A 19,065-nucleotide genomic window follows, 5' to 3' on the forward strand; every position below is an offset into this window, starting at 1 on the left:
TAGTGGGTATATTGATTTTGGGAAGGACATAGCTTGCGAGTATGAAATTGTAGCAAGGGAAGCACTGGTTTTTATGCTTGTGCGTGTAAACGGAGACTGGAAAATACCGATAGCGTATTATTTAGCAAGGAGAGTGTCAGCATGTAACAAAACGAGTTTAGTTATAGAATGTTTAAAAGCTGTGTATGATACAGGCTTGAAAGTTGTGTCAGTGATTTGTGATGGAACACCTATTAATTTTTCAGTTTTCAATAATTTAGGATGTGATTTTAATAATTTAACTAAGCTACAGACATCGTTTCCACATCCCATAACGAGTGAAAATATTGTTTCATTCTTGGACATTGATGGATGGAGAAGCCAAGATGATAAAATGGTCTTATTTAAATAACAACATGAAGGCATGCGCCAAGGAAATAAAGTCAGAAGTGCCCACATTAATTATTTGAAACAAGAAACGGAAGTGCGTTTAGCAGCACAGATTTCTAGCATTTTTACAGCTAATGCTCTAACATTTTGTAAAAATTTGAAACTCGAAGAATTTGGAGGTTGCGAAGCAACTGTGAAATTTTTGTTAATATTCAATGACATTTTCAATATATTAAATTCAAAAAACATGAAACAGCCAGGGTTTAAACAATCTTTAAATTCAAATAATATTAATGTTATAGAAAATAAATTTAATGAATTTAAATCATATATCAGGAATTTTAAAAATAGCTCTGGAGAACTGTTGATACATTCCCGTCGCAAAACTGGATTTTTGGGATTTCTTATTTCTATTGAGAATGCCTTATTATTATTTCAAGAACTATGTGTGAAAAATTACTTTTAGAAGTATATTGCTTTTTATCATGTAGAATTTTTATCATGTAGAAGATCATGTAGAATTGTTGTTATCCTGCATAAGACATCATAGAGGTGGGAATAATAATCCCACTGCAAGGCAGTTCAAAATTGCAATGAAAACAATTTTAGTTCATGCTGATGTACGAGCAACGAAAACTGGTAACTGCATCTCCTTAGGTGAGATTTCTATTTTACATGTTTCTTCGACAGCTGCATTTAAAAATTCGGAAGATATAATAAATTCTACATCCCGTTTATTTAGATTATATGCGCCAGAGGAAAATAATTCAAATAACACGGATTTTATTGATCATAATTATTTACCAGATATATGCGAAAGCACAGAGTTTTCTCAAAATATAGTAGAAATCATAGTAGGATACATTATCATGAAGTTAAAGTTAAATTTGTTATGTGAAGTTAAATGTGTTATGTGAGATTTGTGTAAATGCCTTAACTGCAGGAAGAAACCCTAACAAATTTAATTTAATAAATATTAAAAGCCGCGGAAAAACTTATACAACCGGTGAACGACGTTATTGTCATTTGCCGCGCATGCGAAAGCGAAATTCGCTATGCAGCTCGTACGCAAAATACATTGAAAAAACCACTGATTCAATTACAATTAATTAACGAAGTGTTATACAGATTTATTAATGACAATTTATTTAGTAATTTAAGAGAACACAACAATGATCATAGTATGATGGAAAATCATACATCGCACTTGATACATGCAATCATTAAAAAGTATATTAAAATAAGACTACATTATGTAGCAATAAATATTAGGTTGATGCATAAGTAACGTCGTATTTTTATATAGATTATGACATATTATTTTTAATCAACTATGTTAACAACTGTTACGTAATGTTTCCTTTGTATTATATTGTTTAAAAAAGCGATGATATAACCAGCACTTTATCTCGTTCGTGAAAACCGTTGTATGTTGATATACGTGACCAACCGAAGGTCGCCTTCGGTAGGAAATTCCGTTGCGCTAATAACAAACACGGTGAATTTGGAGTATGACTCGTTTTTAGACAATTACCGTTGAACTCGAACAGGTGAACGATCTGTGTCAGCTGTTCGAATTTCAGGCCCGACGTCAAGTGGGAACGTGGAGCCTGGAAGAGAGAGAGAGAGAGAGAGAAAACTGTCGAATATTGGAAAAAGATAAAGTATGATAAGCGAGTGCCGCGTAGTGGCTAATTAGCGTATTCCGCGCATTCGCGGAGACACGCACGAGTCTCGCTGTCAGTCTTGTGCCAGTCCTTTGACAGGTAGCAGTTCAATCAGTAGCAGTATAGCCATTTCAAGACTACTTCGAATAGAGCATCTTGGTTTCTTCAAAACGCTCTAGGTACTCGACGCAAAATTCTCGCTGATTGAACAATTTTCTCTAACATATATAAAGGAAGGTTTCTTCTAAATTTTGTGTCAGTCTATCGTTAGCGGTCGAGTTATACATAGCCCCTGTGACTTTTTAAAATGTCAGAGAAAAGAATGCATATTCGACACTGTTTACTTTTTGAATTTAATAAAGGCCATAATGCAACAGTGGCAACAAAAAACATATGTGATGTGTACGGCAGAGGTGCTATCGATGTTTGAAACAGTCGACTATGATCTGGGAATTTATCAACAGCTGATGAAGAAAGAGCGGGACGCCGTTCAACCACCGATGATGATGTACTGAAAGCCATACTTGAAGCTGATCCCGGTTAAAATACCAGGGACATCGTAATGAAGATGGGTATCAATCAATCTACGGTGGCGAGGCATCTGAATCGCATTGGAATGGTTTCCAAATACGACGTTTGGGTCCCACACAACTTGTCACCCGCAAACTTGCTAGACCGAGTTGCCACATGTGTTTCTTTGAGTGCGAGACAAAGGCATGAACTTTTTTTGCATCGACTAGTGACAGGGGATGAAAAATGGGTTGTCTGTAACAATCAAACTAGAAAGCGACACTGGGCCAAGTGGGGACAAGTCCCATTAACCACTCCCAACGCAGAAGTTCATAAAAAAAAATTAATGCTTTGAGTTTGGTGGGATATAAAGGGTATTATTTATTACGAATTATTGTAACCTAACCAAACAATTAATGCTGAGAAATATTGTGAACAGCTGCAAAAATTAAACTCAGAACTCGTAAAAAACGACCTGAACTAATCAATCGCAAGGGTCTCGTTTTCATCACGACAATGCGCGGCCTTATTCTGCAATGATGACACAGCATAAATTAAAGGAGCTCAATTGGGATGTTTTAAAGCATCCATCTTATTCTCCTGACTTAGCCCCTTCTGATTTTCACTTGATTTTATCTCTACAAAATTATTTAAATGGAAAAAAATTTAATACAACAGATGAGGTTAAAACAGCACTAGACACGCTTTTTGCATCGAAAACCGAAAGTTTTCATTCTAATAGAATTAAAAAGTTGACAGAACGATGGGCAACAGTCATTAGCAATAATGGGAATTATGTAATTAATTGATTTAATAAAATTTTTCTGAAAATATTAACTTCTGTTTTCTTAAAAAAATACGACGTCACTTATGCATCAACCTAATCGAATTAATCAGTCGAGCAGTCAACGCTCTTTCTTAAATAAATTGATATTATTTAAAGGTCAGTAAATGTAAATGTAAATTTATTGTAACGTATTTTTAATTATCTTTTAATTATATTGTAAGGAAAAATAAATGAAATTTATATTATCCTTGTTATTAAATACATGATACCGCTTCATTTTATAAAAATAATGGATTTTATAACATAAATAACAAACAATTAAAAATTAGTATGATTTAATTCATGTTACACGTCTTAATTTCTCTTCTACATTCCATAATTTTCTCAAATTTTAGTTTCCTTGACTCATTCGCTGTACAATTTTTTTCAAGCTACAAATACATGAATTATTTAAAATTCTTAATAAGAATGTTACGAGACGGGAGGCGAGCAGCGCGAGTTACCGTCGAGGATAGGTATATTTCCAAAGAATATAGTGGTTGATGTGTTGGTTGGTACATGGACGAAACTGATGCGAGATCAGTGAGCCGTTAGGATTATTGTAGACGAGGACGGACCTGATGTAAAATCAGGGAGCCTCTGAGGATAGGTGTGCTTGCGGACGAAACTGATCGGTGATCAGTGAGCCGCAGGAGAGTGAGTTTGTGAACGTACCTGATGCGAAATCAGGGAGTCACTAGGATCAGTTTTACAGACGAACTCAAATTAAATTGAGGTGCTGCTAACGAGGTTGGCGAATTCGAACAGACGAGCCTGATGCGAAATCAGGGTGCTGTAAGGAAGTTGGATAAGGTACAGACGAACCTGGTATCAGGTAGCTGTAGGAAGTAGACGAAACTGATGTAAAAATTAGTTAGCTACAGGATAGGTTAGCTTTCGTGGACGAACTCGAATAAATCGAGGAGCCACTAGGTTGAATGCAGTTTCTTTGGAAGTAAGGGTAAGCGGACGAAACTGATGTAAGATCAGAGAGCCGCCGGAGATGTTAGTGAGCCTCGTAACTTTTTAAATTATTAATTGATACAACTTGAGCGGTTAAGCTGTATCGTGGTGGATCTGTCAACTTCGAATGGGATCGCTTAAGGTAGTTAAAGGTTTGTAAGCAATCTACGCAAAATTACAATGAATACTTGAATATATTCTAAATCAGTCTTTACGTACAAGTGTACAGTGTAGTGTTGTCGCGTAAAGTGTATGATATTAATGCACGGTGTTAACGCACTGGCGATGCGGGGACTTACAGAGTGGTCGTAGGAATTGCCAGATAGAATTTATGCCGACTCGCGGATTCTATGAGGTTAACTGTAGACTCGAAAGGGAACTTTAGCCCGATCTAACTGGATAACAACCAATTCTGACGAACTTGACTGTCAACGTGACGGTACTGTTCTGAACCCGTTAGGGCTAAAATCTCTAAGTTTATATAGGCCGAAAAATGAGTGGGGGTTCGTTAGAAATGTCCATATAAGGAAATTTCTCACGGTTGGTACAGCGTCGTGGTTGCTACCCAGCTGCTCGGAGTCGCGCTTACATTAAGATAACGAAAAAAACGAGAGTGCTAGGGCGTTTTCTCTTAACAGGCAGAGACTTGAATATTTGGGAGAGTAAACGGAAAATATTCTCCGTACGTAACAAGAACATGAAATATGTAACTATTTTTATATAAAATCAAAATATGTAAAAGGTAGCTTAGATACTTGTAGTTTAGGTAGGTTAGATATTTGTAGCAATTTGTAGACGTTTCTCATAATTGACGGTATGGAGTATGGAGTATGCGCAGAAATGCCACCAATTAAATCCAGGCACCAATGTGCCCCTGCCACCCTCGCAATTTTAAACAGTCTCCTCGCCCAGAAACTAACTTTATCCTCTATCCCTATATATTCGTATATCCATGGGTGAAGGTGCCTTGATCACAAATAATAACGCACGTTCGCCCGCTGGTGTCATCCAGGCTGCCAGCGACGACGCGCACGCACATCGCGGCGGTGCGACTCGGCGCAGCGTCAACTTTCGGCAATTTAACAGGGCCAATTTTAAAATGTCTATATTTTTGAAAGATTCTCCATCCAGGGGAAAGATTAAACTATATTCCCCTTTTTTCGGGGGATTATATGCAAAAAAATCGTTAAAAAAAATTGTTTTTAATTGAAATAATTTTTTTACAAACTTCAATGTTTTCTCTATAAGCACCGTAAAGCACATCTCCACCCGCTTACTAGTTCAATAGCTATAATTTTTTTTTAAAAGTTAGCACTCAATTTCAAACAGCTGTAAAATCGACAATCTTCAAAATTTTGAAAACTCCTTTGGGATACGTTTAAATATCGTTAAAGACTACAACATATTCAAATTTGAGGAATCTACAGAAACTTACTCCAAAACGTGCCCGATTTTGCGTGGAACGGACCCGACAGTATTTTGATGTTATTATTATTTTTTTATTTGGTTTTACACTGATTTTACATTACCTATCACCTTTTATATGCTCCCCGTAGTCTGTGGGCATCGATATCGCTAGTTAATATCGTGGATTTACTTTGATGTCTTTGCGGCCATCTCAGCGTGTAGAGCACGTGGCACGCGCGGTGCGATATTTATTGGACATAACTATTTTCTTTCTTTTGTATCTTATGGTTTGCCTTTTTTTCTGTTTATATTATGTATAAGATTTTGTGGGCGGTATTTATTTCATTTTACTTGTGTAAACATATTTTGCAATTGTACCATCTTTGAATGATACGCTTTCTTTTGTTCTTACAGTATCATGTTTTTTTATCTTTTCATTTCACTGTTAACTTTCATTAATTAATGCCTAGACTATATGTTTTTTTCTGAAATTTACAATATCTTGAAAATATTTACTTTTTTATTTTTGTTATTCTTATATAGAGTTGATTAATTAATTTTTCCAAGTACAATATCATCGTAAGTTTCCACCTCTCAAAAAGTAATCGCGTGTAGCGGGGTCCGAGACTACATGATTTTCGAACTCATTTACATTTATTCTCTCTATAATAAAGCATAGGGTAATTGCTCGATAGTAATACGTAAATTACACAAATTATAAAATACAACACGGAAGTGGCCAAGCCACCCCGTAACATCTCAAGTTAATGAGATACTGCTAATTCTAATTGAAAATCTGGTCACAATAATATAATAAATATAATTCGCCAAATTTGCTATGCTTCAAACTACGCATCATTCTTTCCCTTGTTTTATGCGCATCAAAACAAAGTATTCAGAGGAGTTGAAAATAAGAAAGTACCAGAAATGCATAGTATTATTACATACATGATAGTAACCTCTTCGGGGCAACTTAAATAGTATGAAGTGAACCCCTTGTTTCGGTTTCTATCCAACAGCCGACTCAACTAACACAAGAAAGGATGTTTAGAACATGCGTAGACCTTTCTCTGATCCCGCCGTGCGCGGTTTAAGTATTCACGTGTATGGCTTGGCATTGTACGAGGTCCTTGCTTGTACACTGTATTATAAAAATCAACCCTTTTCGGTCGCTTCAAGTGTGTCCTGCAACGTGCATTACAAGTGTTTATCGCCGAATGTCTACTGCCACCATTTAGCTATCTACTGATAGACGCCTCACTTAATTACGTAGGTATCTCGCTGTAGCAAGGAGCAAAGCTTGTCACGGAAGAACTTCTTGATATGCTTATAAGCATTTACTATTACAGTTTATTGACTGTTTACAGCAATTACGAAAAATGACAATTAATCTATTCTTCGACAATACCTGCAAGCTCGCGTCGAAGTAAAATCTCTACCGATCTCGATAATTTTAGTTGTTCTATCACATATCAATCTTGGTGACTTTTTATTTGGACGCTACTGTGCGAAATATAGCATAGTTAGATTATTTAGTCTATTAATTCTAAGCTCTGTGAATTATAAGAGTTAGGTATAACTATATAGTTATTCGCGAATGTCCCTTAAAGTTAAGAATGAAGGTTTGGTGTCTAACGAAGGATCGAAACTTCAATGTTCCTTGCACATGAATAGGGAACATTAATCAAACCTTAATGATTAGGAGCATGATAGAGATCATTAAGTTCAAAATATTCGTTTTTCTGTTTTGGACTCGATTGGTTTAGGTTTCGCCTATATTTTCGTTATATACTTTGTAATAAAAAAAACTGAGCTTTTCTGAAGCTGTATCTGCGAAAACTTTTGATTAATATCATAAAAACAACAATATACAAACATTTAGCTAATTTGATAGAAGCCTTTTTTCAATAATAGTGCGGGGTCTTTTTCTCAAGGAAAATATAGTTGAAGCAATTTGAGACATTTTCTCACATCTCTTTAAAAAACGTAGATTTTTTTTAACTAGATGAAAATTTCCCAATCGTAAATTATATCGACAATGCTTATTTTGCTTGTAGCAGGTATAAGAATGCATAACAATAACAGTTACGAGAATTTGTATACCTTCCTGAAACCGTATAATTTAGCTTCATGCACATTACTCACTGACATTAGGCCGTACTGTTCGATTTTCATGCTAGGTACTCAATATATGTGCACAATCGGGTCTTTACAAGCAAGTGGTACATATAAGAATTTGAAAACTCACCGATTGCCGTAGATTTCTTCACACACGTTGGTATCCCATTTTCCGTCTTGCAATATTCATTTTCACCACAAATTGTGCTCGTACAACTGGCACCTATAAATAAAATTCAATAAATGCCTCTTGAAAGTACTCTCTCAAAGAGGTGTGGTATAATTATTTCGTGTAAACTTTAGACTATACAGAATTTTTCCAAACATGTGGAACATTTTCAAAGGGTAGGTTGTATACACGCAAACTATGTAAGCAGCGAGCTTCGAGAAGGTTCGCAACGTCTAAAGGTCGCTTCCCATTGCTGTAACGGGCTCGTTCGGTCATAAATTGTGCGTGCTCGGTGAATTTTGTTCGAAAAGACGTTCCCACTAAGCGAGCATAGGTGCATGGTCGCTTTGGGTCTGCCGGGCTCGTTTGGTGATTAAGCAGATCACGGTGCAGGCTCGTTGGGTACTTCAGACCCTCCTGTTCGTAGAGTTGACACTTTCAAGTGGACGGCGAACGCGCTCGCGACCCGAACTTACAGCAATGGGAAGCGACCTTAAGGATTTGAATTCAACGAACAGTTGATCCATGTGTGCGAGTGAGCGAGCGTGTGTGCGTGCGTGCGTGCGTAAATTCAAAATACATCTAGATCAGTCGAGAAAGTTCGATCGGCACGACATAAAGGGACGCGTCCGCGGCGCGCGAGGTCAGACTAACGCGAATTACGAAGACGACACGATCACGGCAAAAGTTACGAGTATGATTACGATTACAATCACGCTGTCCTTTGTGACACTTCTTCTTATCTTATTCTTTTTCTGTATTTTTCTGTCGCGTGTTGTATTACTCGTGAATTGTTCAATAAAGGATAGATTTAAACAATTCTATTCCTACAACAGTGTTAAAAGGTCATGTATACATATGCCCGCAAAAACTTAGTTTTTTAGTTATACGCTATTTTACATTGTGCACAGTATTACACTTTGTTTAATATTCAATAACTGAACGCCACTCATAAAAAAAAAGCCAGAAAATCTCTAGACTTATATCATGTTTAGAGTTCTCTTTTATAATAAAATCAGCAAGATGGCAACCTGAGATGTTCGGTGCCTTATTATACACTATATTGTTGTGTAACATAGTTGCATCACCTGAGAACGCTCTAGAAAGACACACGTTCTACCGAGCCCGTTGCACTAATTCAGCATCGACATCTTAACGTTATTGCTAACAGAACCATATATGGCATCAGGTGTTTTATCTATGTAGGATATCTTACGAGAGGTTTTCCTGCGTCGAGCTGCCTTGAGCTCGAGGTAGGACAGCCTGATAACTTCGCCGTATCCGCCCTGCAAGTCGCTCGACAGAGAGAACGAGTGTCCAGATGGGTGCCAGGCACTTTCGTGCCAACTATAATGAAAACGACAAGCCACCCCGAATTAACGGCTATTCCAAATTCACGATATTTTCCCCCAGGAAGTGTCTCTCGGCATGTGTTTCGCAAGGGGGCTGTACGGTCCTTCTTTTCACTAACTTCACTTACTTTAACAAAACGGAGACGGCGCTATGTGCAACGTCACAATGGTAATGTGCGACTTCATCAAAAAACTCTGAGCAGAATTCGAAAGAGTTGGAAATCGAGGAGTTCGAAGCAAACCACGACCGAGAACAGGTCGATGTGACCAGTGTAACCTCCTCAACTGTTCAGCTCTTCGCTCAATAAACGGAGTTTTGTTGAAATCACCCGGTGGATTCTAATCCTTTAACCGCTCACGGACCCAAAGACCATGTTTCGTCCCTCGTCCTGTGAAGTCACCACGCGGGGCACAACAATATCTTCTGAGCATATAAAAAGTAGTATACTTTTTTATTTTATTCAAATATTAAGAACGTTTTTGCCGCTCCATAATAGTCCTCGAAAAATTCTCCCTAAATGGTATAAAGTCTAGTATTTCAACTGTAAATCGGAAAGTAAAAAGTTGAAATTCTACAGCATGTATCTTGGTGTCTGAAATATCTCTGATTTTTTGTCGAATTTTTTATTCAATAGGGTACGAGTAATTTCTAAAAAACGTGACTTCCTATTTACCCCCATTATTACCCTCTCGGTTGAGATAGAGAGTTGAAAATTGGCACAAATTATTTTTTTGTGATAAGCTATCGAATAGCTCATCCCAAATGGAAGTTGGTTTGGGAGAACTTTTGACCTCCTTATTCGGCTAGGCCCTTTCGAACCTTTGTCTCCTCCGCGAAAATCCTAGTCCGTTAGCATACGTGACCGACCGAAGGTCTCCTTCGGTAGGAGATTCGGTTGCGCTGACAACAAACTCGGTACATTCGAATTATGACTCGTTTTTCAGCTGATACAGTTGAAGTTCGAACAGGTGAGCGATTGCGATCAGCTGTTTGAATCTCAGATCCAACATCCAGTGGGGATATCGGAGCCTGACAGAGAGAAAGAGTAAGATCGGAACATAAAACACAGACAGACTATGATAAGCGGGCACCGCGTAGCGGATTTTCGGATGCTTCGCGCTTTTCACGGAGCGTCTCGAGCTCGTTAGTCAGAGTCAGTCTTGCACCGATCGCTCGATAGGTCGCAAGGTTTCAGCAACTATAGAAGAGTCCGCTGAGTTAGGAAATTTTGGCACCAAATTCCTTGGCTCGTGACGCCCTCTTTGCTGTGTCTGTTTCACTGCAACTCATGTAATTGCTCGATTCGACTATCACGTGAAATACGTGCGATAGAGCTACGATTGTTCAGTGACGCGTTATTGCAGGTGATTAACTGAACTCTTGGAATCGGCGATTACCCCGATTCCTTGAGTTTACTATTCGGCAAGAGGCAAGAGAGGCCTTTAGTACACACCATCGGGAGTCTAACGCGTTACTAACACCTCTTTTACGCTCATGCTACCAGGGTTATCTGGGCGACCTAGATGCGAGCATTGGCAGGAGACAGGGCACCGACACGGTTTCTTGCGGCGGATCTTCGGAATCGGGGTATTTGCACCAAAAACCCGGAAAAAAGTCGATTTCAAGGAGTTTGCGTTAGATATATAATTTTTATTATTTACGATTGTTGACTGTGAAAGGAACAATGTCGTAAATATTTTTTTTTCGTTTGTACATTTGTAAAATTAGTATATTTGTTGAAAGTTAAGAGATTTTATAACACGCGTGTCGTCCGTTACCATCCTCTGAAACATGGTACATTTCTCAGCAATTTTTGTATGTTTTACAAAAATTATATATTTTTTCACGCTATGGAAGCTTTTCACGACAGTATAGCCTGCATTTGTGAACAATCTGTTTTATTTTAACACGTATATTTGCATAATTATTAATACTTGAATATAATCAATAATTTGGTAATTTTCTTGACACTCGTAAGACTTCATTAACGATTTCGTTATGCTTCCGGGTGAGTCCCGATGTTATTTCTTATCTCATTACATTTGGTAAATGTTTGTGATCACAGTGTAAAAAGAAATGGTTCCGAATTCCTCCGAATTTAAGTTTTATAACACTTTTAAATCGAAGTGACGGAGTTTCACTTATGTCACTACATTGTCGTTCAGTATGCCTCTGCGAGGACCTAGGAAACTCTTCTAAAGAACTGTTGAGTTTAGATTACTCGTACTCGAGATGTTTATGCTTTAGTTTAGATAAACCTTTGTCCAAATCCTCTATTTTCGACCTGCGTTCAGTTGAAGCAGTGCCATCAGAGAGTTCAGTACGAAATATTCATAGCTTCCTTCTCTATAATTTTTGATTAAGTTTTGTTTTATACAGTTTAGTGTGTATTATTTATAAAGTTATAAAGTTTATTTATAAAGATATAATATGTAAAGTTCATACTATATCTATCAAGTTTATTAGGTAAGTTCATATTTAAGTGCTCTTCTTCTTTATATTTATATTACATCTACCTTATTTTACTTGGTAAGCAACTGAATACATTTATTTTATGTCCTAGGTATTTCCCGCTTTTGTTATGCAGATATTGGTTATTTAATGAGAACATATAAATGTGTAGGTATCAAAATGTTAGAAAATCCTTCTATGCAAACTGCGGGCCCCTCTGGCATTAAACTGATAACAAAAAAGCAATTATTCGACGTAATGCAAGAAAAGATAGGCGAGAATATTAATACCAAATTAGAATATCTTGAAAATGTTATACTTCAAGACAATTACTCCGATGAACAATGCCGAGTATTGCAACATAAAATTTCTCACGTAAAATCTGAATTTAAACGTAGATGGCTGTCTGTGAGTTACAAGGAAGATTTTTTAAAAGAAAGTATGAAAACTGGTTAAAAGGAACAGTAGAAATAGCTGTTGCAAAATCTCGATCTGGTCGACCCGTTTTAAGTGAACGTAGTAAAAGAAAGAAAACTAAAAATCTTCGTGAAAACACAAGTGTGGAGGAATTAACATTTGCCACTCAGTCAAAGTTAAGAGCTTCTGGAATGGTAGGTGCGTCAGTAATATTGAAAACAATAGCTAAATCTCCTAATCGTGCAACAAAATATAGAAACATTGATGCAAATAAACAAAAAACCGAAAGAAAGCAATTATCAAGCTTAAAAGCTTTGTCAATATTCGTTGATGCACAATTACACTGTTCAACAAATTTTGACTTTTTTTCGATTTTGTAAACGTGAATAAACATTTCTTATAGATTTCAACATGCTGATTACGAATCTGCAAACCGTTTTTATCCAGAACGTACAGTTTTTGAAAAAATCAATTTTGAAAAAAATGACAAATTTTCAACTTTGGGATTTTTCTGTGCTTTTGCCGTAGTAATTATTTAGTTGCTCTTTGCAGGAAATGATTCTGTGAACTCTCCCGAATAAAATAATATAAAGAGTTATTAGATTATAAACATCGAAATAGGTTTAAATAACAATTAAAATGAAAAGGACACCCAAAACGCACCCATTTTTGCTGAGATTTTTCACTTTATTTCAAAAAGTAAGGGTCTAGGAGAAAATTTGACTATACCACGCGATAGAGCAAACCTTTCTACTAAGGAAAGCATCAAGCGAATGTTCAAAATTATTTTTCTTTTCAATATAGAAATAAAATAGTTTGGCGAAACGCGCGGCGGAGACAGTGGTACTCAATGACGGCGGCGCGTGCTGGTGGACGCCTCGCCTATCGCCTGCCGTTCCGCGGACCCTATACGCTTTGACGTCATTGAGTACCACTGTCGCCGCCGCGCGTTTCGCCAAACTATTTTATTTCTATATTGAAAACAAAAATAATTTTGAACATTCGCTTGATGCCTTCCTTAGTAGAAAGGTTTGCTCTATCGCGTAGTATAGTCAAATTTTCTCCTAGACCCTTACTTTTTGAAATAAAGTGAAAAATATCAGCAAAAATGGGTGCGTTTTAGGTGTCCTTTTTACTTTAATTGTTATTTAAACCTATTTCGATGTTTATAATCTAATAACTATTTATATTATTTTATTCGGGAGAGTCCACAGAATCATTTCGTGCAAAGAGCAACTAAATAACTACTACGGCAAAAGCACAGAAAAATCCCAAAGTTGAAAATTTGTCATTTTTTTCAAAATTGATTTTTTCAAAAACTGTACGTTCTGGAAAAAAACGGTTTGCAGATTCGTAATCAGCACATCGAAATCTATAAGAAATGTTTATTCACGCTTACAAAATCAGACCCGTGTTGAACAGTGTTATTAAGAGAGCAATACGAAATTATAATAACAAGCGATAGGAAACTATATCCATGTTATTTTGTGCTTCAGAAAACTAAAAAGGAATGTTATCCTGTTCCAGAATCCTACACAGTAACCACAACTTGTGCTGAAATAAATTTGCAGGAGTTATTAAATCATACTGCCGCCCGTTTATTGTTATACTTGGAAGATGTTGTAAATAGTTTACATGAAAATGAGTTCCAAATGGAATTAATTAGTAAGTGAGGTTGTGATGGGTCGCAACAAACACAATACAAGCAAAAATTTGAAAGCAGTTCTGACTTGGATGCATACATATTTCAAAGTTCGTTGGTTCCATTCCAATTAGTTTGCTCTAAGAACAAGAAAATAGTTTGGCAAAACCTGACACCATCGTCTCCTCGATATTGTCGTCCAATCAGGATAAGATTCGTAAAAGAATCTGTTGATATAACAAATCAGGAAGTTTCATACATACAAACAAAAATAGATGAATTAAAAGAAACAAAATTGTACAGAATCTATCAAACATATCAATCAAACATATTATACTATTTACGATGATTGATGCCAAAGTATGTAATTCAATTACGAATACTACTTCAACTATGAGGTGTTATATATGTGGTGCTACATCTCGGGAATTTAACAACTTAATACAAAGGGAAGTTAATCCTCTAATATTAGAATTTGGCTTATCAATTTTGCATGCCCGTGTAAAAACATTTGAAACACTATTACATTTATTTTACAAATTACACTGTTCAACAAATTTTGACTTTTTATCGATTTTGTAAACGTGAATAAACATTTCTTATAGATTTCAACATGCTGATTACGAATCTGCAAACCGTTTTTTTCCAGAACGTACAGTTTTTGAAAAAATCAATTTTGAAAAAAATGACAAATTTTCAACTTTGGGATTTTTCTGTGCTTTTGCCATAGTAGTTATTTAGTTGCTCTTTGCACGAAATGATTCTGTGAACTCTCCCGAATAAAATAATATAAATAGTTATTAGATTATAAACATCGAAATAGGTTTAAATAACAATTAAAATGAAAAGGACACCCAAAACGCACCCATTTTTGCTGATATTTTTCACTTTCTTTCAAAAAGTAAGGGTCTAGGAGAAAATTTGACTATACCACGCGATAGAGCAAACCTTTCTACTAAGGAAAGCATCAAGCGAATGTACAAAATTATTTTTGTTTTCAATATAGAAATAAAATAGTTTGGCGAAACGCGCGCCGGCGGCAGTGGTACTCAATGACGTCAATGTGTATAGGGTCCGCGGAACGGCAGGCGATAGGCGAGGCGTCCAGCGGCGCGCGCCGCCGTCATTGAGTACCACTGTCGCCGCCGCGTGTTTCGCCAAACTATTTTATTTCTATATTGAAAACAAAAATAATTTTGAACATTCGCTTGATGCTTTCCTTAGTAGAAAGGTTTGCTCTATCGCGTGGTATAGTCAAATTTTCTCCTAGACCCTTACTTTTTGAAATAAAGTGAAAAATATCAGCAAAAATGTGTGCGTTTTAGGTGTCCTTTTTACTTTAATTGTTATTTAAACCTATTTGGATGTTTATAATCTAATAACTATTTATATTATTTTATTCGGGAGAGTTCACAGAATCATTTCGTGCAAAGAGCAACTAAATAACTACTACGGCAGAAGCACAGAAAAATCCCAAAGTTGAAAATTTGTCATTTTTTTCAAAATCGATTTTTTCAAAAACTGTACGTTCTGGAAAAAAACGGTTTGCAGATTCGTAATCAGCACGTCGAAATCTATAAGAAATGTTTATTCACGCTTACAAAATCAGACCCGTGTTGAACAGTGTTATCAATTAAAAAATGGGAAGCAAAATCAAGTGAGGAAAAATCCATAGTAGCAGAAAGAAAAAAAATGATTCAGGAAGAATTTAAAAGTAAAGTAGGTATTGTTCTTGATGTGCCGAAACCTGGTTTTGGAAACTCTAATGGTGGGAATACCAGCAGAAAATTTTTTTTAGGCCATGAATTATCAGCAACTATTACAGGAACTGATCATAAACTAATTTATAGACTTAAAGTGATATTAGAAGTAATATCAAGTGGCTATAAAATAGACACAGCAAAGTTTGCGGTATATGCCGAAGACACTGCAAAAATGTATATTAAATTGTATCCGTGATATCCCGTGAGTCTCACGGTTCAGAAAATATTAATACATGGACTACTAGTAATTCATAATGCTATTGTGCCTATTGGGCAACTCTCAGAAGAGGCAGCAGAGGCGAGAAATAAGCATTTTCGTGACTATAGGTTAAATTACGCAAGAAAGTGCTCTCGAGAAGTTTGCAACAAAGTCGTCATTAATAGACTATTATTAAATTCTGATCCGCTCTTATCAAGTATAAGATATAAACAAAAACAGAAAAAGAAACCATTTTCGAAGGAATGCATGAAAATGCATCTTCCTATTCAACCTAATGATTTGAATACGGGTCATTCCACGCGAAATCGGGCACGTTTCGGAGCAAGTTCTTGTAATTTGCTCAAATTTGAATATGTTGTAGTCTTTAACGATATTTAAACGTACCCCAAAGGATTTTTCAAAATTTTTAAAATTGTCGATTTTACAGCTGTTTGAAGTTAAGTGCTACATTTTTTTAAAAAAATTATAGCTATTGAACTAGTAAGCGGATGGAGCTGAGCTTTACGGTGCTTATAGAGAAAATATTGAAGTTTCTAAAAAAATTATTCCATTTAAAAAAAAATGTTTTTTAATCATCTTTTTTGCAATTATTTTAAACAAATGCAGGTTTTTAAGATGATGCGCGATTTTAAAAATCTGAAAAAAAAGAAGAATATAGTTTGATCCTTCCCCTTGATGGACAAACTTTCAAAAAGATGGACATTTTAAAATTGGCCCTGTGAAAATTGCCCAAAGTTGACGCTGCGTCGAGTCGCACTGCTGTGGCGGACGCGTCGTCGCTGGCAGCCTACTCGACTCAAGCGGGCGAACGGATAACTACCCGCGGCCACGTGTCACAGGACTGCGGGTGTAAACGAGCGACGTTGTTGTGAAAGGCTCTACTGTTGAATCTTCTAAAGAAGGTAGTAGTGTGTGTGAATCTATGTGCTAATTTCCCTATCTCATTCTTTTCAACTCTGTCTCACGTTCTTACGCCCTCGCTCTCCTACAATCCGTGTTTGAACTCGACTCTATGGCTTGCATATGGTATTGGCAATTTTTGTAACGCTCCTGACGAGGGACATTCCCACACGTCTAGCGACATCAGGAGACACTACGCATACAAAAATTTAATTTACACCCTCCCTCTACTCTGACCGTTGCAAGGCTATTATATATGTCTGAGTAAATTCCATTGGGACTTCTCCCGGTTCACCTCGAGGAGCTGACACCTTTGAACATAGTCCTTGAGTAGGTTCGATTATTATAAAGACAAAACGGGCTCAACGCATTATAATTTGACCCAACAAATTTAATAATTAATATCAAATAAGTTTAATAACGAATTAGAAAAGGAAACACAGCTATTGGAAGAAAACACGAAAAACACACAAAATAATCCTAAACACTAATCGTTGCAAACCCAGCGCACTAGATGCCTCTCTGCGTCCCGTTCGCTTCCGTGTATGGTGCGTTATTGCTCTTCTTTGTTTTGGATATTAGCTACCTGGTTCTCTGACATTGACCGGTAACAACAACAGTGCTGATTCCACTCGCGCCGACATATATTCTACAGAAATTTACGCGACTGACTGACGCCTCGTAAAGCTATTTATATTACGACAACGATTCCAAGAGAAAAGGGTGTTATATCCGGCCTTCACCTGGTCCCCTTTTTCGCTGTCAATAAGCGCGAAATGCTGATGCATTTCATAACATTGTTATGCGAGCGATTATAATCGATACCGCCGAGTTGATTCAACAAAACAACGCGTTAGCGTTTGGGTATTACGAATAATGACCCAAAAGGAATATTATAAAGAGGAGTCGAGTCAATCAGTCAAGCAGTCTATCAGTCAGTCTATCAGTGAGTCAGTCAGTCCGGGATCAGAGCGAATCTGTGATCATCACCCTGATGCGAGAGCTGTAACATTGTAACAGCGAGGGCGTATCGCATAGTAACGGAAAATCGCGTAAAGAGTCGAAGGGAAAAACTAGTAATTCCGCGAAATCCGAATCCGCCTCCTTATACCGCGTAGAGAAACTCCGCGAAGTACGAAGTAGGAAAGTACGTCAAATAGAGGAACCCGCGACGCGAAGCGATCCCGAGTGACCAGCGACCGGCAACACAAGCGAGGTGACATCACTGACATTGTACACACAGTTAAGTAGAAGGAGTTGGTGTGTAAATTGCGACTTGCTAAATATATATATAATTGTTAAACCTGAACAAGATCTACCAGCTCACATTCCTCTCTCTCCTTACATTACATACAAAAAAAAGTTTAATCAAGGTGTGCTTTAACACTTTAAAAGAGCAAGAACCCCAAAGGTTGATCTCCGCCGCTCGAGACGACCGTCTAGTTAGGACGCAACAAGGGATTTCAATTTCATCTAATTCGTAGCCAATTAATCTGCAACTGCACTTGATTTAGGGATAAACCCACAATACGTGCATGTATTATCAAGGCACTGTATTGCAGAGTAATAAAAAAAAATTCAAATTTTGTTCGGAACGTAACACCGAATACTGGGAACCACCGCGGTTGAGCTCGACGCCTAAATACAATGGGCCATAAAAGATAGAAGTAAAGATTAAAAAATGAAAAAGCCAAATTCCCTATCTGTTACCGAATCTGCAAACAAGTAACACCACTCAATCGATCAAATTCTCTGATCTAAACACTTAATTGAACAAACTTACATAATCAGAAGTCTCACGGGGTAGAGACCCGCGGCAAGTACATTCGCACCACGAGTAGTGAGGATGATTGGCGAGCTCTCGTCAAGACTTCCTATATACGAACCGATGAAAACGAGCTTTTTGAAACTTTAAGCCTTTTAAAAGTATCTCAGAAAACGTTTTCATCGTAGAAGTGAATGAATTATAACTGCTTGAATCTTTCTCTACGTATTGGTGCAAATATCAATGAAATTCGTGCACGTATTATCGAAAAAACAGCGTATTTAGCATCCCGTACGTTACCAGACGTTTAGTAATTGTCTGTTCAGTTCTTAGTTAGCTACATTACAGAGAACCGAGTGAACCACTTATAAACAAAGAGGATGCTGAATTATTTTTCTACCTATACAGTAATGTTGCGGACGAGAGCCGTTTCGTTTACACGGACGAGAGCTGTGGTTTATCCCCACTACCTCGTTTGATACGTGCCGCGGAGAAACCAATTCTTGGAACCATCGCGTTCGAGCT

The 19,065-nt window shown here is 37.0% G+C and overlaps 1 protein-coding gene across 1 annotated transcript in view; it reads right to left on the minus strand.

Moving 5' to 3' along the window:
* LOC143179687 (uncharacterized) overlaps positions 1–19,065 on the minus strand; it is an 86,812-nt gene that overhangs the window by 39,974 nt on the left and 27,773 nt on the right. The window contains exon 7 of the mRNA XM_076379000.1: positions 7,991–8,083. Coding sequence (XP_076235115.1) covers positions 7,991–8,083 — 93 coding nt within the window. The remainder of the gene's footprint in view (positions 1–7,990; positions 8,084–19,065) is intronic.

Source organism: Calliopsis andreniformis, chromosome 5 (genome assembly GCF_051401765.1).
Source record: "Calliopsis andreniformis isolate RMS-2024a chromosome 5, iyCalAndr_principal, whole genome shotgun sequence".
NCBI lineage: Eukaryota > Metazoa > Arthropoda > Insecta > Hymenoptera > Andrenidae > Calliopsis > Calliopsis andreniformis.